A 24,503-nucleotide genomic window follows, 5' to 3' on the forward strand; every position below is an offset into this window, starting at 1 on the left:
CCAGCTGTACCACCAGCACTGCGGGAGGACCTGCACAGGTCACACTCGACCGCACCAAAGGAAGGATCTCCTCCCAAAGCATTCCCCATCTGGACATCCAGTATATGTTCACATGGGCAGGAAGACTGAGATGATGCCCCAGTCCAAACCCGTCAACATGCTTGCCAGCCTAGTGTACAATGCTGTGGCCCAAATGTGCACAGCTGCTCCTATGAAAAAAGGAAACAACAGACAAGCATCAGCACAGACATCACTGTGACACTTCCTGATATAATCCTTGTCAGCGTCAGACTTCCAATGACTCGTATTCACAATCCTGTCTACTGACAGGCCCCCAGTGTGCAGCCTTTGCAGCAGCACGTAATCGTAAGGAATGAGGAGTGTTCAGCGGTAAGCAAGCCGCAGGCTCTAATAACTGGTGCACGACGTAAGCACATTGATGCCGGGCTAACGGGAACCCATTTTCATGCACTAGGAGCGGGCCAGCCCCCAGGGAATAAAAAGCCAAATATTCTGTTATCCATAACCGGGCAAGGGCCCTCCTCACCTGTGGCGGGAAGCCTGATTGTGGCACTCCTGCCCACTAAGTCTGTTTTAGAGTTACCAGCTCTAATGACAAGCTCCAAAGGATAAGGAAAAGTCCTGAAGCAATAAGCCTCCAGAATCTCGGCCCCGTGCTGGCTCCAACAACCATTTCCCCAACCCTCAGTGCGAAAATGCAATGGACTACTGAAAGGAGTCTCACCTTGATCTTTAACCCGCAGACAAGTTTTAACTTGTTGCAGATACTCCATAGGTAAAAATTGACCGACTTCCTGCCCACTGTCCTATGAGGTTGGAGCCTATTCCAACCTTCCAAGGCCCTGCGCACTGCAAACTTTATACAAGGGTCTCTGAAAAAATAAAGCTTCAATGAAACAGACATTGCAGCGGACTGAATTCGGATAGTTATAACCGCATGCCCAATCTGCAGCAGGTGGACCAAATACTGCAGGATCTGCTCAGAGGATGGGGGCAAATTCTTCCGAATGGCCAAGAACTGCCAGCTTAAGGCTAAGAAATCCATCCAGGCCTTCCCATAAGAGGTAAAAGCAGAAGGGGAAATGGAAGCTGCCGCTCTCTGAAATTACTAATTGTTGTCAAAATGCCACAAGACTGGAAAAGTCTGGCAATAGCTGAGTCTGGAGCCCAGGATCTGAAGCGCTTCATCTGAAAATCGGATAGTGTCAGCGTAATTTGGAGAGTAGAAAGCACAATATTAAACCTTAAGTGGCGCAGCTCGAAAGCATGCGCGGAGGGGCAGAGACTGTGCTACAGCATGAGGACTGTTTTGCCAAGACGCTCAACACCACCTGGTTATCAGACCAAAAGCAGATCCGATGGTCACTGAACTCCTCGGGCCACATGTGAACTGCTACTACAATGGGGAAAACTCAAGAAAAGTTATGTCACATGATTGCCTCACCACACCAGGCTTGAGGCCATAGCTTTGCACACCAGCAGCCCTTGAAATAAAAACGAAAGGGCAAAGATCCAGCAGCACCAGCATGAACCTGAAAATCCCTGAGCGGGTTCAAGGTATCCTGCCATGGCGAACTACTATTGCATACATTCAGGAATTGCTACCATCGCCTGATATCTGCCTTCACCACATTTGGTAGGCATACACAAAGGTAAGGGGACCTCTGTCAGCATCGCCCTTGAGCCAGTGCCACCAACTGGACTCATCCACTTCAGCCCCAACTGGGCTAGGCGAGCTGGGTAGCACTTCCAGAGACCACCTTCTGCACATGAACAGGTCAAAGTGCTGTGGACTCACAGCTTAGAGTTGTGAGCACCGGATTCACTCCAACAAAAAGACAGTCGTCGCACAGCAGAGTACAGCAGAGTCTGAGTATATAAACAACTCAGAGAGCAGCTCTGTAGAATATCTTCTTATTCTATCTACAACTATACAAACTATATACAGAGCTTAATAGGTCTAAGCATAAATAAATGCTGCACTGCACTGAGTATCTGCAGCTGCCCTTAGCAGCAACCTTATCTCTACACATGATCTCTAACACTCAGTCTCTCTCCCTCTCCGACACTGACTGACTGACTGACTTGGTGCTGGAGCAGAATAAGTAGAGACCAGAACACGCCTCCTCCTCTCTGGAGAATCAGCAGACTCCTCAGGAGATTCTTGGATATGGGAGGGGTGAAATCTAGGCAGCCTGGCCTAGTGGGAAGATTAGTTAAGTGACCCAGCAAGATCGGATCTGGTGAAGCATCACTTGCTACAGAGGAAGTATTACAAAATAACTTCCTTCAAGGCAGACAGCTTCTCCATAGCCAAGTGGTATGTTTTAGCAACGATATCCAACTGGATCCCTAAATAAAATGGGAATATGGGCAAAAGGTATTGAGCTATTGCTTGCCAGCTTCCAGCCCCCGCTTGGGCTCCTTTTCAGACACACACTCTGTGCAATGCAAAAAAAAAAAAAAAACAAAAAAAACAAAAAAAAACAACACACACTCCGTGCAGTGCACACACTCTCCATGCAATGCAACTACACACTCCGTGCAATGCAAAAAGCACGCTCTGTGCAATGCAACTACACACTCCGTACAATGCACACACAAAACCTCTGTGCAATGCAACTACACACTCCGTGCAATGCAAAACACACTCTCTGCAATGCACACACCTTTCATGCAATGCAACTACACTCCATGCAATGCAACTACACACTCTGTGCACTGCACCCTCTGTTCAATGCAACTACATACTCCGTGCAATGCACACACACTCCGTGCAATGCAAAAAACCAAAGCAAAACAAAAAACACTCTGTGCAATACAACTACACCCTCCATGCAATGCACACGCACTCCATGCAATGCAACTACACACTCCCTGCAATGCACACGCACTCCATGCAATGCAACTACACACTCCCTGCAATGCACACACCCTTCATGCAATGCAACTACACTCCATGCAATGCAACTACACACTCCGTGCACTGCACACCCTCTGTTCAATGCAACAACAAACTCCGTGCAATGCAACTACACCCTCCGTGAAATGCAACTACACACTCCGTGCAATGCAACAACACACTCCGTGCAATGCAACTACACACCCTCCGTGCAATGCAACTGCAAATCTCCTAGCAATGCAATGCAATTGCAGCCCGTGCAGCGCCGTGCTCTGCAACGCACAGAGCAAACTGCAATGCGGGCACGCAAAGGTGCTTTCTCCCAGTTGCATATTGCAAACATGGCGCCCATTACATCCCTCGCAGTGAGGTAACCACCAAAAGGACTTAAGTGTCCAGGTAGAGCATGGGGGAGCATGCAGCTGTCCCATACAGGGACCAATCCTGCAACCTAGGCATTACCGGCACTATGCGCTGACCCAGTGAAACCAATGCTTCATGGACCACATGGGGACACTATTCAGGCCGGAAACGCTTCCAGGCCATCGAATTCTAGGGCAAAGCCCTAGGATCACCTGCTAGGCCAGGCATAAATGTTTCCAGTGAAATAGCAGAGTTGAGGTAGCCCACAGCTTGTCCAGGTACCCCTGCTTGCCCTTTTAGAGGGAAGCACCCCTTCAAGAAACCCAAAGTTCTTTTATCACAAATGGGCCGAACTGCCCAGCAACAGAATAGCCCATAAGGAGCAGTTTGTTTTGTTTTGTTATAACAATGGCTAAGAGGGGGATATGAACTCCCAGGTCCTAGTCCTGCACTTTAGCCACTAAGCCACAATGGCTCATCTCAAAATGGCAGTCGCCTCTATCAGGGCAAAACAAACTTAAAGAAAATAAACTTGTTCAGAAACAGCATAGTTCAAGAGCATATACAGAGTGCTCATAGTCCTTGGAGGCACAGGGAGCCATAAAGCCAACCTTCGGGGATACTATAAACGAAAGTGATACCAGCTAAGCTGGGAACAGCCCTGACTAGCCCCACAATTTCAACAAGAGAAATGGGGGAAACCTTTTTGCGAAAGAAAGCCCCTAACGGGGGCTCTCTCACTATTGGGAAAGGCAAGCCACAGATACAGGGAGAATCTTCCTACAGGGCAGGGTAAGGGGTGGGGTGGGAAATTGAACAGGAAAAGGGGGGAATTAAATTATTTAAGGGACTAGAGAGGATTAAAAGAAAGGGGAAATAAAGAAATAAAGAAATGTAACCAGACAATGAGAAGATTGTCCCAGTGCTCCATGTGATCCGATGCAAAACGGCCAAGAGGCCGTGCCAACGTCTGGCCCCTGTATATATAGACTCTGACCCCTCCTCCGAATGGGCAACAATCAAAACACCCCAGCAACCCAGTTTAACCATTTAAATGGCCGGGATTCAACTAAATTTGCCTAGTCACTGGAGGGTGGCCTGTTCCCAACCGCAACACGTGCTCTCTGCTAGGGAGAACACGCTCTCTAAGATAATTTTTGTTTCCGCTGTGCCCAATACTCAAAAGACTCAAGCACTCTTTTGACATTTGCCTGAGCATGCAAGGGTTAAAAGTATGTGGAGTGCATGTTGGGAGTGCACACAAGCCCTGTTCTCAATGTGACCATGTTTGGGAATACTTCTCAGACCTTCATGAATTAGCTGTGAAGGGGATTTCTATGCATGTTCAACTGGAGGAGCTTAGAAGTCTCCATGTGATTGAGAATCCTGATAAGGATTCCTGATTCTGCAAGGGTTCTTAGTGTGTTCAGCTGAACATGTGTAGAAACACCCTTCAGACCTTCACAGACTCAATTCATGACAGTATGCATGAATGGAAACTTTGAGAGTGCGGATTGTTTATATGGGCCCCCAACTCTTTTAACTCCTGTATGTTCAGATGAATGACTGAAGATGTGAGTGGCTGTTTCTTTCCGCTGCTGCCCAGAATGGTGACTGTTGTATAGTCTGCTAGAAAACTTTGTTGATGAAGTTGCTGCTGGGAGACCAGTCAAATGATGACTTATGGTAAAATGGCTATGATTTTAGAGCTCAGACAGTTGGAAGTGTCCATCATCAAGAGGTGTGGCTAGAGAGGGGGACATTTCTAACTCAGGGACATTTCTAAGAGCCAATCAGAGATGGCTGCATTTTTTTATTTGTTTATATTGTTTGTACTGTGACATAATTAGCTGTACATCACCCTGAAATTTTATACGAAAGCTTTCAATAAATAAATAAAGAGGTGAGTAAATGGGGTAGTTTTGACCCTGAATTCCAAGAAACCAACTTCCTAAAACATTCCTGCTTACTAGTGCACCACATGAACTAAAATGCTTCCTAGAATGTGCTTCCTAGAATATGAAAGACACAGGGCTCCCCTTGGAAGCTCCTTAGAGGTTCTTCAGTGAATCATTATATATATAAAAGACCCCCTCAGAAAAGAAAGTTCTCTTAGTATCTCAAGTACACTCTTTGCCTCATCATATGCGGGAGAAAGTAGCATAGAGACAGGATAAAGGATATGAAGTAACCACTTGAGAAGGCAAGCTTTCTTTCTTAAAATATTGAATTTTGTGTGTGTCGTAATCATAGTTTTTAGCAAGTTGGTTTTAAATGAGGCAGAGAATGCTGCTTTAAATATTCATCCTAATGCTTGATTTCTATCTAAATCTAATTTTGGAGGATAGCTGCTTTATACAACTAGAAAATTTATGGAAATCCTTTATATAAATCAGATGATTTAGATTTTAATCCCATTACAATCAGCAGGAGTTTTTAAATCCCTAGCTGTTGTTTCTGGCTTAGTCCCTGAACCCCCAGCTAATTATCCTAAAATATAATATAAAGGTTAGAAAGTCTGAGAAAACATGTATAGGATTTTTTAAAAGTTTAATTTAGGCATATTTAAAATCAAATCATCCCTGTGGTGTTCGAAATTCATACATTTAAGTACTTCATTCTTGATCCAAAATATATTGGAGATTTGCCTTGAGGGTACTTAATGCTCCTTTGTACATAATGTCTAGATTTTCCTTCTCATCTTCTCAAAGCTTAGAGGCCTTCTTATCTTCTCTGCTTTCATCTTTTCAGACCTTGTTCACATTATGCTGTGGAACATGTTATCCCCTAGTAAACTAATGAAAGAGTATTTTAGTTTGCAACACTTTTTATGAACATGGAGAACTTCTCCCTTGCGATTCCACATTCCTCTTCTATCACAGACTATTAGGGAGTGTTTTGGTATGGAATATATTAAAACTGGAAAGAAATACAACAGAGAACAAAAGTATAATACTGATTTTGTTATTTATCTTCATAGTGCTGATGTAAAGTTAATACCGAGTCAAAATCTATCCACGCTAATTTCTTGGTTACTTTCCCCCACAGATTTCAGCACCCCAGATTTAGGATCTCTTCTTCAGAGATTTAAAGTGCTTGTTGACCTTTTGATGGGGAAACAGCCTTTTGTCCTAGTTGAGGTCATGATATATTTTTTCAAAATATTTTTATCCTGCCCTTCCAGAACATCCATATTGTTCAGGATGGCTTACAAGAACAATTAAAATACAACACTGTATAAAATAGAAAATGAACAGTTAGTGTCATATCTTCTATGATGTAATATTTTTGTGGTCGGGACCACTTTTGGAATCCCCCCAAATAGCTCCTGGATAGGACTTATAGCCACATTCTCTAAGCTTCCTTTTGGCTCAACTATTTTCACCACTATCTCATCTTTTAGATACATGGCTGTTTTGAAAAACAGAACAGCTGCTAGAAATTCATCTAATTCTCTTCTCTCTGAGCAACTCTGAACCAAATTAAATTGGAAACAACAGAGAAATATTGTACTCCATTCTGAAGTTCCATAGCTCCTCTTGGGACTCATTCACACAAAACATGTTTTCTGTAAAGGGACAATTTAATTTTGCAATGATTCCCCCGACAGAATTCTTATAAAATGGACTGTAGTAAGAGTATATAGCTAGGAAGCCGTGCACCATTAATTCTAGGAAGGAAAGTAAAATATATGTTCTAGGGAATTTTACTATGTAATTTTCATAGTAATTCTCATAGTAATTTCATAGTAATTTTCATGAGATTTTCTCATGTTGTATGGGAGCCCTGTCTTGAGAATTATCATAGGAGTGATTTTTTAAGGGTGGCAGAGTGTTTGCTTTTGAGAAAAATAAATGTTTTTATGTATAACCCTGTGCATTTGTCATCAAAATCCACTTACAGTATTTATTTGAAATAAGATCAAATTACAAGAATAACTGCTGTATTGTAAAGAGCTGATCGAAAGCAAGCCAATGGGGCACATCAAAGGAGCATATACCATATCTTCAATGGGCCCTGTCTCATTAAGGGCTTAAGGAAGGCATGAATTTATGCCTGGTCTACTATAAATAAGGCTTTGTTTCATGGATGTTGCTTCATTCCATGTAACAGATGACTTTCTGCAACATGTAAAGTATTTCAGTAGGCCGCCTCTCCTGGGATAGCTGCTTTAGCACAACCCCTTACCCCAGGGCTCCCTCTCTGCCACACTTGTTATCAAGAGTGAATCTACGGCTGCCATACGTCCAGATTATCCTGGACATTACCATTACAAAGGCGGCACATTGTCCTGGTTCTTAGGCAAGGCAACTGAAAAATCTCAACAATCTTGGGGGGTTTCCTAAAAAAAGTAACCCTAAATCCCAAATCCTCAGATTCCCCCAGAGTCACCTCAGGGGTGTTGGGGAGACCATCAGTAAAAGGGCATAAGGATGCCCTGGTTCCCGGCTGTTGGCATGGGCAGGCTTAAGTCTGGAAACCCTGTGCCTTCCTGTGAAGGATAGTGGCTGGGTCAACCCAAGATGCTGGAATTCCCTCTCTGGCCGTACCCACTGGGGCTTAGGGAGGTAGCTTGCAGGTGGCATGGGAGTGAGGGCTGAGCTCCCTCCCATCTCAGGGGGCTGGCTAGTTCAGTCATTTCCCTTCCTCACCTTGGGGCTTCTCCATCCAGCCTGTTCACTGTCTTTGAGAGTTTTTATATCTTCCCTGTCTCCCCACTCTTTGGTCTGCCTGAGGCAATGCATCTAGGCCCCTTCATCTCCCATGGGTGAAGATTGGGGCCTATTTAAAGGGGCAAGTTGTGGCAAAGAATCAGTAAACCCTGGCAGCCCATCACACTAAACCAAGGCTGGTCAATGTGACACCCTCCAGGTGTTGTGGACAACCACGTCTAGAAGGGAGCAGGTTGTGGAAGATTGTTCTCAACAATGTGGATCAAGATTTTCCCAGGGAATGCCATCTATATTAAGCTCCATCCTGAGCTTTGAAAGCAACCAATGAAGTCCTGATTGTACTTGGCAGTGACTGAAAATACTTGTTTCGCCCCACTCATGTTTAGGTTTTCACTTTTGATTTTAGGCATCTGGAACAGGGGCTTTCCTGCTGACTACACTTTGATTGATCGCCTAAGATGTTTGTTTAGCACTGGTTATGTCAGCTATATTTGGCAGATCTGACTGTCATGGTCTCAGTTCATGCAGGGACTCATTCTGCAGGCGAAGGTTGTTTTTTATTTCTGTTGCATGTGGAAGCTGAAACGCAGCATTGAACTTTGCCAGTGGTGATGCTTCAAGATACAAGGATCGGATATTTGTGAGACAATGCCCAATACAGTATATATATGATGAATTTGTAGCCTTATGAGTACCATTTTTAAGTGATGCTGTTGTCTACTTTTTTATTCGATGTAAGCATTTTGCTGGTTGTATACATATATTCGAAGGTCGAAAAGTGATATAATAGATATGTTTGAATGCTGTACACTTAGGCAATAGACATGACAATAATAACTTTTCAAGGCCCTGGCACTGAAAAAATGAAATGAACACATTGTTGGTGCTAACTTGATTTGCCATTCCAGATAAATACATCCACATACTGAATTTCTGGCCCTGGGCAAGGAGACACCAAGTTTTTTATTTGAACAATGTTACTGATGCATTTTGAACAAAACAGAATAATGTAAAGGTATGGAAAGTACATTTACAGAAAGAACAGTGACTTTAGGGAAGCTTTTAATATCTGAAGGACTAATGTATTTTAATATTTTGTTGGAAGCCGCCCAGAGCGGCTGGGGAAACCCAGCCAGATGGGCAGGGTATAAATAATAAATTATTATTATTATTATTATTTATATATCATTGCAGATGTCTTACATTAAGGATTGCTTCTGAATTTTATTTGATGTTAGTCACAGATCTTAACCTGAGAAACCCCTAACAGTGATATTGACATAGACAATCCTTTGTAATAATGGATTTCAACAGCCTCAAACTGCTGGCTCTTCTGGAAAATGCCCTTACAGCTTTTGTCGTCATTGAACATTTTGCCTGGTTTCTAATTCTGGAGACAGGTATGATTTAGCTCTATACATACACCAGCATTACATGGCTAAATCCAAATGTTTAGTATATTCCCAGGGCTCAGTAGAGACCACGTTCTTTCATGAGTTTCTATAAACAAATAGGTTTAATGAATGCAAACGTATATTTTCTTCCCTTCCGATTAGATGACTCATGAGCCTCGAAAAATTACTTATTAACATTTATGGCAACTTCCTTCTCTGACTAAAGGCTTTTACATTAAGAAGTCATTAACTTTAATTTCCTTTTCCATAATCAAAAGTTTATAATACTGCATCACCTAACAAGTAAAAAAGCCATGTGTCATATTAATATTGCATGATAACGATTCATTACATGATAATGATTCAAAGCATGAACACTGGAAGTCAGGGTCTCCGGAAAAAATGACTCAGTTTAATTCCTAAGCTTGCTCATTTCTTGCTGTTTCTCTGTAATTCATGCCTGCATTTGGTACTACCTTTCTGTTGTATCCCCATGTCTCTGCCTTTTGCCTTAATTATAAAACTTGCAGGGGGGTGTCTAATAAAATTAATCCTAAATTTCATATTTTAGTAATATAGCCCACATCAAAGAAAAATATGAAACTTCTGACTCAAGTCAATCACTCATTACAATTAAATAAGAAGAAATGAGAGGCTAGGATTTGCTTTAATCATAGCCTGAATCTCTGAAAGATTGAATAATAATATACCTGAATTCTTAGTAATTGTTGATGAGAGTGGGAAAAGATCTTTATCTGCAAATTGGTCATGCATTTGGACAGGAACTGCATTTCTATGCTTGCTTGCATCCATTTCTATGGTATTTTCTAAATCTGGAACAGCTTGAGGGAGACCATGGGGTGGTATTCAACTGAGTTGTACTCAGAGTAGGCCTACCAAAATTAATGGACCTAAAACGATTACTTTCAGTGGACCTACTTTGAGCAAAAAAAAGGGACGTGGGTGGCACTGTGGGTTAAACCACAGAGCCTAGGACTTGCCGATTATAAGGTCGGCGATTCGAATACCCGCGATGGGGTGAGCTCCTGTTGCTTGGTCCCTGCTCCTGCAAACTTAGCAGTTCGAAAGCACGTCAAAGTGCAAGTAGATAAATAGGTACCGCTCCGGTGGGAAGGTAAACAGTGTTTCCGTGCACTGCTCTGGTTCGCCAGAAGCAGCTTAGTCATACTTGCCACATGACCCGGAAGCTGTATGCCGGCTCCCTTGGCCAATAAAGCGAGATGAGCGCCGCAACCCCAGAGTCGGTCACAACTGGACCTAATGGTCAGGAGTCCCTTTATCTTTACCTTACTTTGAGCAAAACCCAGCTGACTACCACTCCCATAAAGGAAGGACATGTTGCCAATTCTGAATCATTGTGCCGATGTATCTTAGATCAGTGGGATGGCCTCTTTAAGAAGATAGATCTATTTACAGGAGGCCCATAAGAGCTTCCCAGCATACGTGCAGTGAGTAAGGTACATATCTAACCTTTGTCAGATTGTATTATATCCATTGTTTCATTATTCTCCCATTCCCATCATTGCTGATCAACTGAAATGTTTAATTACATCTTAATATGGTTATAAAATAGTTTCATCAGAAGCTTTTTATGATCAAAGGCTTGAAAAGAAACTCTTGAAGAAATAAAGCTGTAAATAGCACCCCATTTTCCTATTACTATCAGGAGCGCTGCATTTCATATAACGAAATGCAATAATAAATTATAAAACATTGACTATTAAATTTCCTTTTCACATTCTGCATGCTTTGATATAAGGTTTTGATGTTATTTTTGTGGTGAAATATGACATTATTTGCTTGGCAAAATACACATGACTTTTCATGCTCAACTACGTTGGAAGAAGACCAATATTTCATTTATAGGCTATGAAATAGTTTGTGTGCATTGTAAATGGGATTTATCTCTGCCCTTCTATTTATCATGTAGAAACGGAGCATCAGTATTCAGGGCTTGCCATTTCCCCTTTATTGGTTACAGAGAAACACAATGGCATTTCACTGAATTATATCCAAATGTTATATGTGAATGGAAGGCTGCTCATGCAACATGCCTCTCTCTCTCTCTCAACTTGAGCCCTTCTTTTCTACTATACCTGCTGAAAAGTCTCTCTTCAGAATGGAAATGGGGGTTGCACTGGAAGTGTGTGTGGAATTGCTGAAAATAGGGCAGAAGTAGCTTGCAAAATTTCAAAAGTCAGCCAATTTTGAAAATTTGAAATTCAACATTTGTCAAAATTTGATCATCCACATTTGATGTTGTGATTCGAATGGCAGAACTGAATTTTGACACCTAAATTAAACATTCACGATTATGGCTGAACAAAATTCCATGTCAAGTTTTATCCATCACAACACGTCAGATACTGTGAAACGCTGGCTGCCAACTGTCAACTGCTGATTGCTACATGTCATATGCTGCCCAAATACTGATTGCTATTGTCAGAGATCACAAAACATAGGTGCAGATGCAGTTTGCAGTCAAATAACACAAATGCCCCATTCCATTTTAGGAGTGCCACAGACATGCAACAATCAGTAATGCACATATTCCCAGCTGCTTAAAAATCATTTACCCAAGCAGGTTAAATGTGAGATTTTGTGGGATTTCCCTTTTTTTGGTTGGCAATACTCATGTGGAGCCCTTTCAAACAAGTTGAAATTATATTGACCATAGACGGAAGAGGGAGAGGAGGTTGAATTTAATCCTACCTCTTTTATGCTGAATAATGTACTGGTCAGATTTTAGCTATTCTGAAGAGGCTTCAGTTATACAGAGGCTTTGCAAATTCTCGTCTGGTTCTGTCAACTGAAGTGTTCATAGCTTAGCAAATTTGCACTCACAGAGAATATTCAGAGAACAACCACACAAAAGTCTTTTTTTGGGGGGTGGAATTAATTTCATTCTATTATCTACTTTATATTTGAAATATTTGCTTCTGCACTGAATGCTAGGGGGGAAGATTTTACAGCTCCTGCATCACAGATGTTGAATGAAGGATACCTGGAATCTTTAAAATATTTTGATAATCCTATTGAGTGGCACTTGGTTAAATCCCTGCTGATAAGATATGAAGAAATCAGATATAATTTAATCCAGGATTATCTTTATACAAATGGTTTTTAATCACACAAACCTGTTTGTGTCTCAGTCCCAAAGGAAAACATGAGGCAAAACTGAAATTCAAGAAAATAGTTTAAAGCAAACAGCAACTGCACTAGCAGAGATATGCAACTGGGAACATATTATTATTTTCTTTCAGGAAAAAAACCAACCAACCAACCATGGTGTAGCAAAGAGGAATTGTTTGCCAGCTAGTCAGGGGAAGGAAGAAATATGCACAGGACTGTCTCAAATCACACCCTTTTGTAAGCAGGCATGGGGTTTTTTTTTTTAAAAAAAAAACACAAATGCAAATGAAGCGGATCCTTTCCTAGTTTGCATCTGAAAGAGATGTGACTATAAACCACACATGTGAAAATAATGTTGGGGAGGGAAATCCTTTCATACTTCTGTAGGAGTTTAAGCTTGGAAAACCTATGCACTTGCAAGATCAATGTAGACATAATCAGGGCAGTCTTTAGCATATGTGACGCCAGGGTGCAAAATTCGCCCAGCGCCGCGTCCCATTTTTTTTTTGGGGGGGGAGGCAGGTCAAAGTTGTTCAGCTTTTTTTAAGAGGGGCAGCTCAGAGTTTTTTCTTTTGAGGAGGGGGGGGGGACAGCAAGAACCACAAACATAAAAAGTAAAAAACATCTGCGATACCTCCGCCTTTCCATTTTTGCAATCATGCTAAAATGAAAGACACCACTAGGGCGCGCCCCTGGATATGTTGATTGTGCAGCTATTTCGCAATAGAGAACGGAAATGAGCCATCGAACACAATCACCCAGGGGTTGCGGTTAACAGCTTAGGCGGCTTCAGAGGCGGGCACCCCACAGAATTTGGTGCCCTGGGGTAATGCACCCCTAGCACCCCCAGGAAAAGGCGGCCCTGTCACAAGGGCAGGGGATACATGGGGAAGGAGGAATAATTGAAAATGATCTTCCCACTTCCTCCACTGGTGTTTGGCATGAGGGCAACACTATTCATCGTAAGTCTTCTGGACCCACCCCAATGTTTGATCATACACTTCCCAACCCTGACAGCCATTGTCTAAACCGAGAGTGAATGTACACCAGAGCATTCTTCTTCTTCTTCTTCTTCTTCTTCTTCTTCTTCTTCTTCTTCTTCCTTCTTCCTCTTCCTCTTCTTCTTCTTCTTCTTCCTCTTCCTCTTCCTCTTCTTCTTCTTCTTCTTCTTCTTCTTCCTCTTCCTCTTCTTCTTCTTCTTCTTCTTCTTCTTCTTCTTCTTCTTCTTCTTCTCTTCTTCTTCTTCTTCTTCTTCTTCTTCTTCTTCTTCTTCTTCTTTCTTCTTCTTCTTCTTCTTCTTCTCTTCTTCTCTTCCTCCTCCTCTCCTCCTCCTCCTTCCTTCTTCTTCCTCCTCCTCCTCCTCCTCCTCCTCCTCCTCCTCCTCCTCTTCCTATACTGCCCTTCATTCGAAGATCACAGTGTGGTTTACAATATAAAAAGACAAAAATGCATACCAGAGTAGCTCTAACCTCCCCAGCTTAAAAGGTCATAGATTATTTAATGAGCCAAAGGCCTGGGAGAAGAGGAATGTTTTTGCCTGGTACCTAGAGATATGTAATGAAGGCATATTGGAACCTGCCCATTATGTTTGCTCGCTATATGTGTTTCTTGAAGACAAATTACATCTAAATCTTGTTTGAGAATTATATGTTCAATTTTATTTGTCAGGTAGTCTTGGAAACAAATGAGTGTGGTTAATTAGAAAGAAGATTTACTGCAAAAAAACCCAACAGAGTTCATGGAGCAGTGAACGCTGCTGTCCATCCCTTAGTGAAGATGTTCCTACTGAGGAGGCTTCTTCTGGTGAAACCAAAAGCAGCCCAGCCTCCTCTTGTGACGTGATCTGTCCTGAAGGCTGCCTATTTGACGAGAGCGGGGTCTAAGGGGTCAGCCCCTCCCCTTCCTCATTCCCAAACACGGAGCTTCCATCTTCGTTCCCCCTCTCCGAGCTGCAGCTGCTATGCATCTCTGTAATTTGAACTCCAATGGTCAGCTGGCAAATGGCTGTCTGTCTGCCATCAGGGCTGTTTCCAGTCGACATTCCTGAGGGTAGGAGACAGGACTCCTGATTGTACTCATCTAGTCCTGCATTTAACCTCCTCTCTTCCTGTCTGCCTTCTCCCTCTGCCTGTACTTCTTCCCTGGGAGCTGGTGTATTCATGACATTATTCCTTTTTACTTTACTGTTTAGACCGTTTACATTCCAACTCAGTACCTTTAAGTCTGCCGTTATGTTTGCTTGTGTCTCCCCCCCTAAAGTCTTGTCTAAAGTTTTGTGTTGTCTTGGTTATCTAAATTATCTACACCCCCCGTTGCTCCTTCCCCTGCCCCTCCTACTGCTCCCATTGGGTCCTGCGGAGTGTATGGGTTGTCAAAAATCTCTGCTATGTCTTAGCCAGAATTCCTGTGCCTGCTCTTCATTTACCAATCTATATCTTTTTTCTTTGTATGTAAAGGAATTTTTTTCTGGGAATTCCTGTCCAAATTTAATATTGACTCTAATCAAGACGTTTTGAAGCAAACAGGGAGAGGTATCTCTCTAAACATAGCCACAGGTTTCCCTCTACCTGGAGTCTCTTTTCATAATTGTTCTGCACAATGGCGTCCTTCAATTTCTTAGAGTTAAAAATTACCAAACAGTCTCCAGGCTGTTTCTTAGCCTTTAGACTGGACCCTGTAGCAACTGTCCATAGATCCTTCAACATACTCCTGTTCCCTCTCCCTACAAATCCGCAATTGTCTTGGCTATGTATTTTTAAAGAATCTGTCCGTCCCCCGCCTCTGAAAGGCCTCTTATTTGCAGAACATTAGATTTTTGTCTAATCTCTAAGACCGCGAGACAATCCTCAAATTGATCCTGCCTGCCAGCTAAACCTCTCATACCCCCCTTATTATCTCTTGTTACTCTCTAATTTCTTTGTTCTCTTTTTCAATTTTTCCAAGTTTTACACAGAAATGTCCAAAGCTTCTAATTTGCTAGACATTTCTGTGACCATTTTTGTGTTCTTCCCCAATTCCGCTACAATTTTTTCATTCTGCTTTTGCATTCGTGTCAACATCTCATTTTTAAAATCTGACAGAATATACTCTATATCTGACTTTCTTCAGATTGTTTTACTGATATTTTAATATTCTGTAAACTGCTTTGAGATTTTTCTTAAAAATATAAAGCCGTATAGAAATAAAATACATACATACATACATACCTGGGATGCTAGGATAGGAAGCACCCACATGATCCAGCCGGTGGTGCATCAGGGTGTTAGGAAATTTCCGTTCCACCTTAAAAGGGAGCAGGCTTTGTGAGTCACAGAGTCTGCGTATTTCCTGTTGACAGGAAGTTTGTGTTTTCTGTTGCTTTCGTTTTCACTCTCGGTGCCTGAACACTGAAGCAGGCGGTCATGTTTTTTCTCTGTTCTGACTAACGCAGAATAAACTCATAAATAATGCTCTCCTGCGTGCATCTTTCACTGTGCATTATCTGCTGATAAGAGCATGCATCAGCTCTGGAATGTGGCAAGCTATTTCTGGAGCTCGTGTCGCTAATTGCTGATACTGCGTGTCTACGGGAGATCGATGGACGTCCGGAGGTGACGTGGGGCCATGATAGACTTTGTCTCCCTGGCAGTATCCCAACACAGGGGAGCATCGTTAGAGCAGCAGGCACAGTGCAAAGTTTGCTTGACTTGGTCCTTTGATGCCTTGGCAGAGTTCAGAACCAAGCTTATTCACTGAAATCACTACCCAAAAATCCTCCCATGCTAATATTTTGGGAAGTTAGGGATATAGGGAAAAATAGAGGGGCATGATGGTTGCATAGGAAGTTAGCAAGGACACGACAGGGATTTGAACCCCATCCTGGGAACCAGGAGTGCCGACCACCAGTGTCTTTTGTTTTTTTTTCTGGAGCAATGCGACAAGGTGAAAAGCAAAACCTGAGGGAACATTCTACGAATGTTCTCTCAGGAAAAAAAAACCCCTTACGATGTTAAGGAGAGCTCTTTGGAGAGACCTGTGAAGAGACCAGCAGAAAAGAAAATGAAAAAAAGGAGAGGCCAATACAAAAAATATTGTCTCGAAAACAGACCAGTGAGTGGTGGAATGTGAACTTACCTAAACCAGCACAGTTGAAATGCAGGTGACTCTCAGCTCAGGTACAGTGAACTCTGGGAAACCTGGAGAAAAGAGGAGTGGGAACAAAAGAAGAAGTGTTCTCCTACCTGCAGGTGAGCCTCATTGTGGTGACACAGAATAGGACCTCTTTTGACAACTGAGTCACCGCAACCTGAAAGTGTCTAAGCACAAAGAATTACAGACAGAACACAATAGAGATTTTCTTCCTAGCCAAACAAGGCATACTCACCTAAATGTCCTTCAGTCATGGAATACCATTTTGACCACCATTTTTGTTTGAAGCTGGATGAGCCATTGATCTACAGGGGCGCAACAGAGAGATGAGATTCAGACTTAAACCTCTGTGTGGAAAGAAGGAAGATTGTTCACCCTTTTGTTTGTCCATCTGAGGGTGCGTCTTGCGGTTCCCCCTTTTTTTGGTCTGTGATCTAGTGTCACTAGTTTGTCCCCAGCCACCTTCCACCAATCCTACAGAAAATGAGGTTTTTTAAAAACAACAACAACAAAACAGTTTTTCTTACCACCATGACTTCTGGGACTCTGCTGGAAGAGCTGGCTTCAATTGATGGTTGGGAGCTCTTTGGAGAGACCTGTGAAGAGACCAGCAGAAAAGAAAATGAGAAAAAGGAGAGACCAATATGGAAAACATTGTCTTGAACAAAGACCACTGAGTGGCGGAATGTGAACTTACCTAAAGCAGCACAGTCGAAATGCAGGTGACTCTCAGTTCAGGTACAGTGAACTCTGGGAAACCTGGAGAAAAGAGGAGTGGGAACAAAAGAAGTGTTCTCCTACCTGCAGGTGAGCCTCATTGTGGTGACACAGAATAGGACCTCTTCTGACAACTGAGTCACCGCAACCTGAAAGAGTCTAAGCACAAAGAGTTGCAGAAGGAACACAACATAAATTTTATTCCCAGCCAAGCAAGCGATACTCACTAAGATGTCCTTCAGGCATAATGTATACAACTATATTGCTGCTATCATTGTGATGTAGCGTTTAGGGTTTACTTGTGAGGTATCTGAGCCTGTCATTGCCTCTGAAAAGACAAGAGTACTTGATAGTTACCTTCCTTCAGCTGCGATGGTCGCTTCAAAGTGAGAAGTTTGTATATTTTTGTTTGTATAAAGCCAATGCTTTGTGCTGCCTGAGCTGTATGCTAAATAGCTGTTCCAAGAAGACACTTAGCAAAAATCAAATAAAATCCCCAAACCTTGGTTATTACCACCAGAGAGCCACATTACATCATGGGTAATTTTGCCTGGCCTGTTCCATAGTTACCTTTTGAGCTCTATTTCCCGTATCTTTTCATAATCTTGCTGGTTCTGTTGGAAAGGCTTAGTGGAGTTGATGTTCTAGTCTGCTTCCTCATTTGATCTTCACAACAACCCTGTGAGGTAGATTAGGCTGAGAAATAGAGAGTTTCATGGCAGAGTGAGGATTTGAACTCTACTCTCCTAGTTCCTAAATCCATCACTCTAACCATTCCACTCTGTCAGGAACGTCCCTCAGAGACAGCACTTTCCCACAGGATCCTGGACTTGCCATGTCCCTGAGCAGTCACTCTTCAGCCACCACCAGCAGGTTCATCCTCAAAATACTTTATTTGCCCTTTCAGCAAGTTTATCTTTATCTTACCTGTCTTTCTCTCCTTCCAAGGCATCCTGAGCCAACATGAAAGTAGAAGGAGCGGTTTTGTCTTCTCCCTTATTTTTTTGCTTCCTGCCCTCTCTACTTGCACATTTCTAGCTTCAGCAACAAACCCCCCCAACTTGCCTTTTAAAGGAAATGCCTTCTATTTTCCCTACTCATTTTCTCTCACATTCCTTCATTTAGCTTCATTTTCTCTTGGCTTTTCCAGTTAAGTTTTTTTAAAAAATTCTTGATTCTCTTTAACATCTCCATCTTGGTATTCAGTTTTCAGTTTAAATTTTGCTTGGCTAAACTCTTTTTGGGGGGACTTTCTCAAGGTCCACCATGTGTCTACAATTTACTGTCCCTGTGTTATTAGGATTAAGTCTTCTTTGATCTTCTATTTTCCTTCGGTTTCCTTTTAATTTAAAATTTAATGCTTCTAACACTTTTTAGGGACAAATACCTGATTAAGGTATATGTGCATAGTATTTGAAATCAACCACAGCAGAGATCACAGGTGAAAATTACCTGTGTCCCTTTTTAAAGTTGTAAATGATGAATTTCAGCAGAATGAAATCTCTTCATTTACTCTAAAAAAAACAAAAAATCCCAATAGTTTTGAAAAACAATCTAACCTAAGCTGGTTTGTTGCCTTTTCAAACCTGTTTCATCTTCCCCAGCCTCCCTCTCCTAATCCCCCTGCCCATTATCTCCTTCAGCTCTGACTAGTGAGGGGGTTAAAACCAGTACTATAGCCAGGGACAGGCTCACTCACTGGAATGCGGCTCACTCCTTCCACCACCTGTTGGCCATAAGAACACATAAAAAAGTCCCTTGCAGCATTAATACAGTGGGTGTAAATGTCTTTTTTTCTTTTTAAAATAATTTTTATTAAGTTTTGAAGTTTTATGTTCATCACAATAACATTGTCTCAAACAGAAAAATAAATAAAGGTTCCCTGCCCGCCCCCCCGCCCCCCAACTTCCCTCAACTTCCTCTTCTGGTTTGTTACGCAATCTCCTGCTTATTTTCATACTTTGCATTCTTCCAATTGAATATCTTATATTCTTATGTTTCATTTCCCCCGTACTTCTTTTTAAATTACTTTGAATATTTTTTCTATTTTCCAATTCTTACATCTTATTCTCTATCTTTGTTTTGTTGATTGTAAGTGTTTACTCAAACCGTGCTAGTGAGTCCACTTCTTTATAATGTTTCTGTAGATACAACATAAATGGCTCCCAATCTTTTAAAAAGTCTCTATTGTCCTTATCTCTCAGTTTTCCAGTTAGCTTCGCCATTTCAGCATACTCCATCAGTTTTTCTTGCCATTCTTCTTTACTTGGTACCTTATTGTCTTTCCATTTTTTTGGGCTAGTAATATCCTAGCCGCTGTAGTGGCATACATGAATTATAATTTCTTCTGATCTTTTGGCAAGTCTTGACCTGTGTAGCCTAGCAGAAAAGCTTCTGGTCTCTTAACAAAAGTTATCTTAAACATTCATTTCATTTCATTATAAATCATTTCCCAATTTTTTTTGATTATTTTACAATTCCACCACATATGAAAAAACGTGTCTTCTTTTTCTTTACATTTCCAACACTTGTTGGAGCTTGTTTTATACATTTTGCCATCTTTGCCAGTGTGATATACCATCTACACACACACACACACACACACACACACACACACACACACACACACAAATGATACTGTCAGCTTCCAGTAAAAACAAAACAAAGCCTTCTTTTGCACAAATTAGTAGGTCTTATCACTCTTGTTCCAAACATTACTTTTTTTTAGAAAAAAAGAAAGATATAATTTGTGCACAAAAGTCATTTGTGCCTAGAACTGTATCCATAAAGGGTGATATGAATTCCAGAATATGGATAGGAACTTGATAAATCTCCACATCTCACCACAATACAGTGGTACCTCGGGTTAAGTACTTAATTCGTTCCGGAGGTCCATACTTAACCTGAAACTGTTCTTAACCTGAAGCACCACTTTAGCTAATGGGGCCTCCTGCTGCTGCCGCACCGCTGGAGCACGATTTCTGTTCTCATCCTGAAGCAAAGTTCTTAACCTGAAGAACTGTTTCTGGGTTAGCGGAGTCTGCAACCTGAAGCGTATGTAACCCGAGGTACCACTGTATTTTCTTTGCCCGTTTGGCTGCATGCCAGGGCAGTTTTGATGCCATAGCTTGTGCCTCATAGTTGCATATTGTAAACTATCTTACACTGTTGCCTCACAGTTTTCCATTAACTATGTGTGAGAATGTTGCATTGTGCTAGCACTGGGCTTTGAACTCAGTTCTATCCCACTAACGCAGTGCAGCAGGCCATTACCTTTGTGACTAGATAACCTTTCTTGTGCTAAGTAGAAGCTCAGCCCATTGAAGGCGGATTCATTCATTCCTGATGGTGTGACATTGCTGTGCAGTATAATGTAATAGCCTTTTACTATGAATGAATCTGGTTCCAAGTAAATGAAGTTCTAGGAATTCATAAAGATTCAGAATTCACATCCTGTTTGCCCCAGGAGATTTATTCAAGTCAATGAGAGCCAGTGTGGTTAGAGTGCTGGTCTAAGACTTGTGAGACCTGGGTTCAAATCCCTATTTAGGTATGAAACTCACTGGGTGACTTTGGGCCAGTCACTGCCTCTCAACCTAACCTACCTCACAGAGTTGTTGTGGGAATAGAATGGGTAGAAGCTATGTATACCACCTTGAGCTCCTTGGAGGAAAGGTGGGATATAAATGTAATGAAAAAATAAAAAATAAAATAAAATAAAATAAAATTGGTTCTCTGGAGTAAATGAGTAATTGATCACTATGCAGATGTACAAAGTAGAATAACAGCATGGCAGGCTGCTTTTTATTGCAAACAATGATAAATGACTATAGTGCACATGTGTCCTAGCAGGAGGGCAAGTGAAACCATAGAATCATAGACTTGGAAGGAACCTCAAAGGGCATCTAGTCCAACTCCCTGAAAGGCAGGAATATCAATGGAAGCTTTCCATTGATGGTGGTTTTGAGATGATCCCCTGCAGAAAAGGCCCATTCCTGTGTTGCCACCCTCCCGTGGAGAAGGCACATGCAGAAGGACCTCAGATGACGATTGCAGGATCCAGGTCAGTTCATATGAGGAAAGGTGTTCATATCCCTGTCACATGGCAGGAATAGTCTTAAACAAAGATGTGCTCTCCTAAGCCCACCTTCCCAGCATGTTCACACTGTTGTCTCAGCGATGTCTAAGCTAGCTTGTTCGTTTCCACAGAATGGAAGTGGCAGGATCCCCAATGATGTCGTCTATGGGGAGTTGGCTTCATGTACCAAATCTGTTAGCAGACCAACTCCACACTATAAACATGTCTGCAAATGTGACATGAAGGCAGGCAAAATCAACCCCACCGTGTGGGAATCCCTTGCAGATGACTGCAGCATCAGTCAGACAATCAGTCAGGCTGCATGTTATGTATTGGGTTTAACACAATTTATGTTACACGGCGCATTCTAACCATCGTATAAGCGTTGGTAGTCAAACATTCTAATGGCAAGTAAGCGCATGCACTTTCAACTGTCAACCGTCAGTTCATGCTCAGCATTATTATTGTGTTGTCCAGTCAGTTTGGTTCTTGTTTTCCTGTGAGTGAGCTGTTGTCACTGACAAATGTTGAATAAATGTAGCTGAGGAACTTATACTGCCTTGGGCTTCTGACTTTTCCCGAACATTTAACATTAAAGTTCCCCTAATCCCCAAGAAGTAGGAGGAGTGGGGGGGGGGTCATGCTGATGGGATGAGGGAGTTAATTATTGCCTCTGGAACTATAACACACCTTAGGCCTACTGCCTGCAGCTCTACTGGGCTTGGACCCTCACACCATCTCCATCTTTTTTGCCGGGGGGGGGGGGATTCTTGACACTTTGGCTAACAATCCAAAGATGCACCTGTTCTTTTTAATCACCATGGATATGTCGGAATGTTAGTGAGTTAATATTAAGACTACATCTCCAAATGCAGTGTGTGTGTAAAATTACATTTCTTAGAAGAGGGAAATGAAGCTTAGTCTTTTTCATTCTTCAAAAATGTTGTGATAAAAGCTTTGTGCTAGAGCGAGGATGACTTAGGTTTAAATTCCAACCCGACCATTTAGCTTATTACATTATCTGTGCTAGTCACTTTCTGTCCACCTAGTCTACTTCACAGTTGTTATGAGGTTAAATGTGTGTGTGGGAGGGAGACCCATGTATACTATACTAGCTGCTTGGATGAATGGAAGGGCTCCACACGTAGTCTTATTCAATGTCTAGTTTAAGTTGATAAACTCTCAGTTGCTATGAGACACAATGGCTAAGTTCTGTGCCCACTGTCCGAGTCAGTATTCATCTGAATATCAGTTTCTGAGAAGGGGAGGATTGCTGTTGAGATTAGGTCCTGCTTTTGGGATTTTCCTAGGCATCTGGTTGGCTGCTGTGATAATAGATCTGGACTAGATAGGCCCTTTGCCTGATCTAGGAGGGCTCTTATGTTCTTAATCCATCCAATTTCATGCTTTCTCAGAATCTTGTCCCCTCTTCTGTCACTCCTGCCCAAAGACTGTGTTTTCCATCTACAGCCTATCCTTCCCTCCAATTTGATCCTGTTTGACATCACTGTTATGGGATGTGTACACTTACAAACCCACACACCTTTCACATCATTTCAATAATAGGCAACCTCACAAAATCCATGAGTTCCAATAATGCCATGTAGCACTGAACCAAGAAGTATCATATGACACTTATTTTAGGGCCAGTGCTTGGATTATACCAGCTACAGTACAAACTTGTCAAGGAGCTAATTTTACAGGGTGAGCATTTTGCATATTGGGCTTCCCACAAAGATCTGCAAATATTTTTCCACACAATATATGTTAAAGAATCCCCCAATGGAGAAAATAGGGTGTGGGTGTGGGGGAGTGGAAGTTCTTTACTGGGGAAAGCGCCAATTTAGGGGCTGGGGGTGGAGGAGATTTACTTCACTGATGTTGCAGTCTTAATTTCCTCTGCAGAACTGGACAGTACACCTTTTTAGAAAGGCACAGACTATGTTTCGTTAAATACCTAAATAAATACTTAAAAACAAAATCTGACAAACATTACTTCAACTGAGCATTTGCTCAGTCACAAGACCCCTGTTACCATATCACATTGTGGATCGGTTTCCAAGATAAAGAAAAAATCTATAGCATTGCAGTGGAATTCACCTGATAACTGTTTGTCAGCTGCTGCATATGAATTCTTTTCTGTTTGGTGACATATTGCAAGTCTGAGTGAGTCTTGTGGATCAGCTGTAATTTCTGCATCAGCCCTTAGACTTTTCTGAAGGAGAAGTTTTATATTTGGCTTTTTTCCAAAGTTAAATCGTGCCTACTTCATTCATCATATGAAACCTCTTGCATGGATGCATTTTCACAACTGTGTATAAATTATCTTGCGATAAGCCTTAATAGCTCTTTAAATCAGGTTTAAATCAGAATAAAACCTTGGATCTAATAAAGTTGTGCCCTGGGGAAAATAAATAACTTTGAGACAAAGAACCTATTACACCAATCTGACTGAAACAATTAGCCTTGAATAGAGCAAGTAAATCTTTAACTTTCAAGAGAAAAAGAGAGGTGTTTCATGTATTTTTTGAAGAAATATGTTTCTTCCTATGAACATTTATTAGTTTTCTATCTTAGTTATTACCCAGTCATCATTATGAGTAGCTAAAAGGGAAGCCATTAACTTTTTCACCTAATGATTTTGATCACAACATTGAACATGCTGTACAAGTTCCTCCTTTTCCTTCACCATTCAGTGGCATGCATCTCTTCATTGCTTATATCAATGTGCCAACCTTTTTGGGTCACAAAATGGCTCCACCAGTGATGTGGTCCAACACAAAATGGCTGTCACCTCCAAAAGACTAGAAAAAGAAAAGAATCAGGAACATAAAATGGTTGAAATATGGGAAAATCTATTCCCCCCCCAAAAAAAAAATTTTGTAACAAAAACTGGAAAAAGCTTCATTTTCCCCCAAACATTGTATAGTGTTAGTTGTTAAGTTGGCTGTTGCTGGTGTGCTGCTGTAGTAGAGCTTCCTTCATATGACTGTATTCACAGGGCATGGGTGACTGTTTAGACCTTTGACATTTTATGTGAAGGAATATCAAAGGTTTAAATCTATCTATGGTTG

At 41.7% G+C, this 24,503-nt stretch overlaps 2 protein-coding genes and 1 long non-coding RNA gene across 11 annotated transcripts in view; 1 reads left to right on the top strand and 2 right to left on the bottom strand.

Moving 5' to 3' along the window:
• Window positions 1–24,503, top strand: part of FBXO15 (F-box protein 15) — a 329,429-nt gene that overhangs the window by 130,258 nt on the left and 174,668 nt on the right. The window lies entirely within an intron of this gene.
• Window positions 14,196–15,766, bottom strand: LOC308593277. Its single transcript, XR_014010892.1, has 2 exons — window positions 15,713–15,766; window positions 14,196–14,549 (listed from the first exon to the last, which is right to left on the bottom strand). It is a non-coding gene; the product is annotated as an uncharacterized lncRNA (long non-coding RNA).
• LOC308593276 (uncharacterized protein) lies at window positions 16,151–19,203 on the bottom strand. 9 transcript variants are annotated; one of them, XR_014010888.1, is made up of 6 exons: window positions 18,279–18,454; window positions 17,436–17,500; window positions 17,162–17,230; window positions 16,870–16,939; window positions 16,452–16,791; window positions 16,151–16,394 (listed from the first exon to the last, which is right to left on the bottom strand). XR_014010888.1 is itself a non-coding variant. In XM_081205477.1 (6 exons), exons 2-6 carry the CDS (start codon window positions 17,595–17,597, stop codon window positions 16,652–16,654), a joined length of 363 nt encoding a protein of 120 aa, XP_081061603.1. In that variant the 5' UTR covers window positions 17,598–17,679; window positions 18,911–19,203; the 3' UTR covers window positions 16,151–16,651. The 9 variants fall into 9 exon arrangements, 4 of the variants coding, with proteins under 4 accessions (XP_081061603.1, XP_081061602.1, XP_081061601.1 ...); XM_081205477.1 differs by lacking the exon at window positions 18,279–18,454 and adding exons at window positions 17,579–17,679; window positions 18,911–19,203 and having other exon boundaries at window positions 16,151–16,791; XM_081205476.1 differs by having other exon boundaries at window positions 16,151–16,518; window positions 16,620–16,791.

The sequence above is a fragment of the Podarcis bocagei genome (assembly GCF_964188305.1).
Source record: "Podarcis bocagei genome assembly, chromosome: 8".
Lineage (NCBI taxonomy): Eukaryota > Metazoa > Chordata > Lepidosauria > Squamata > Lacertidae > Podarcis > Podarcis bocagei.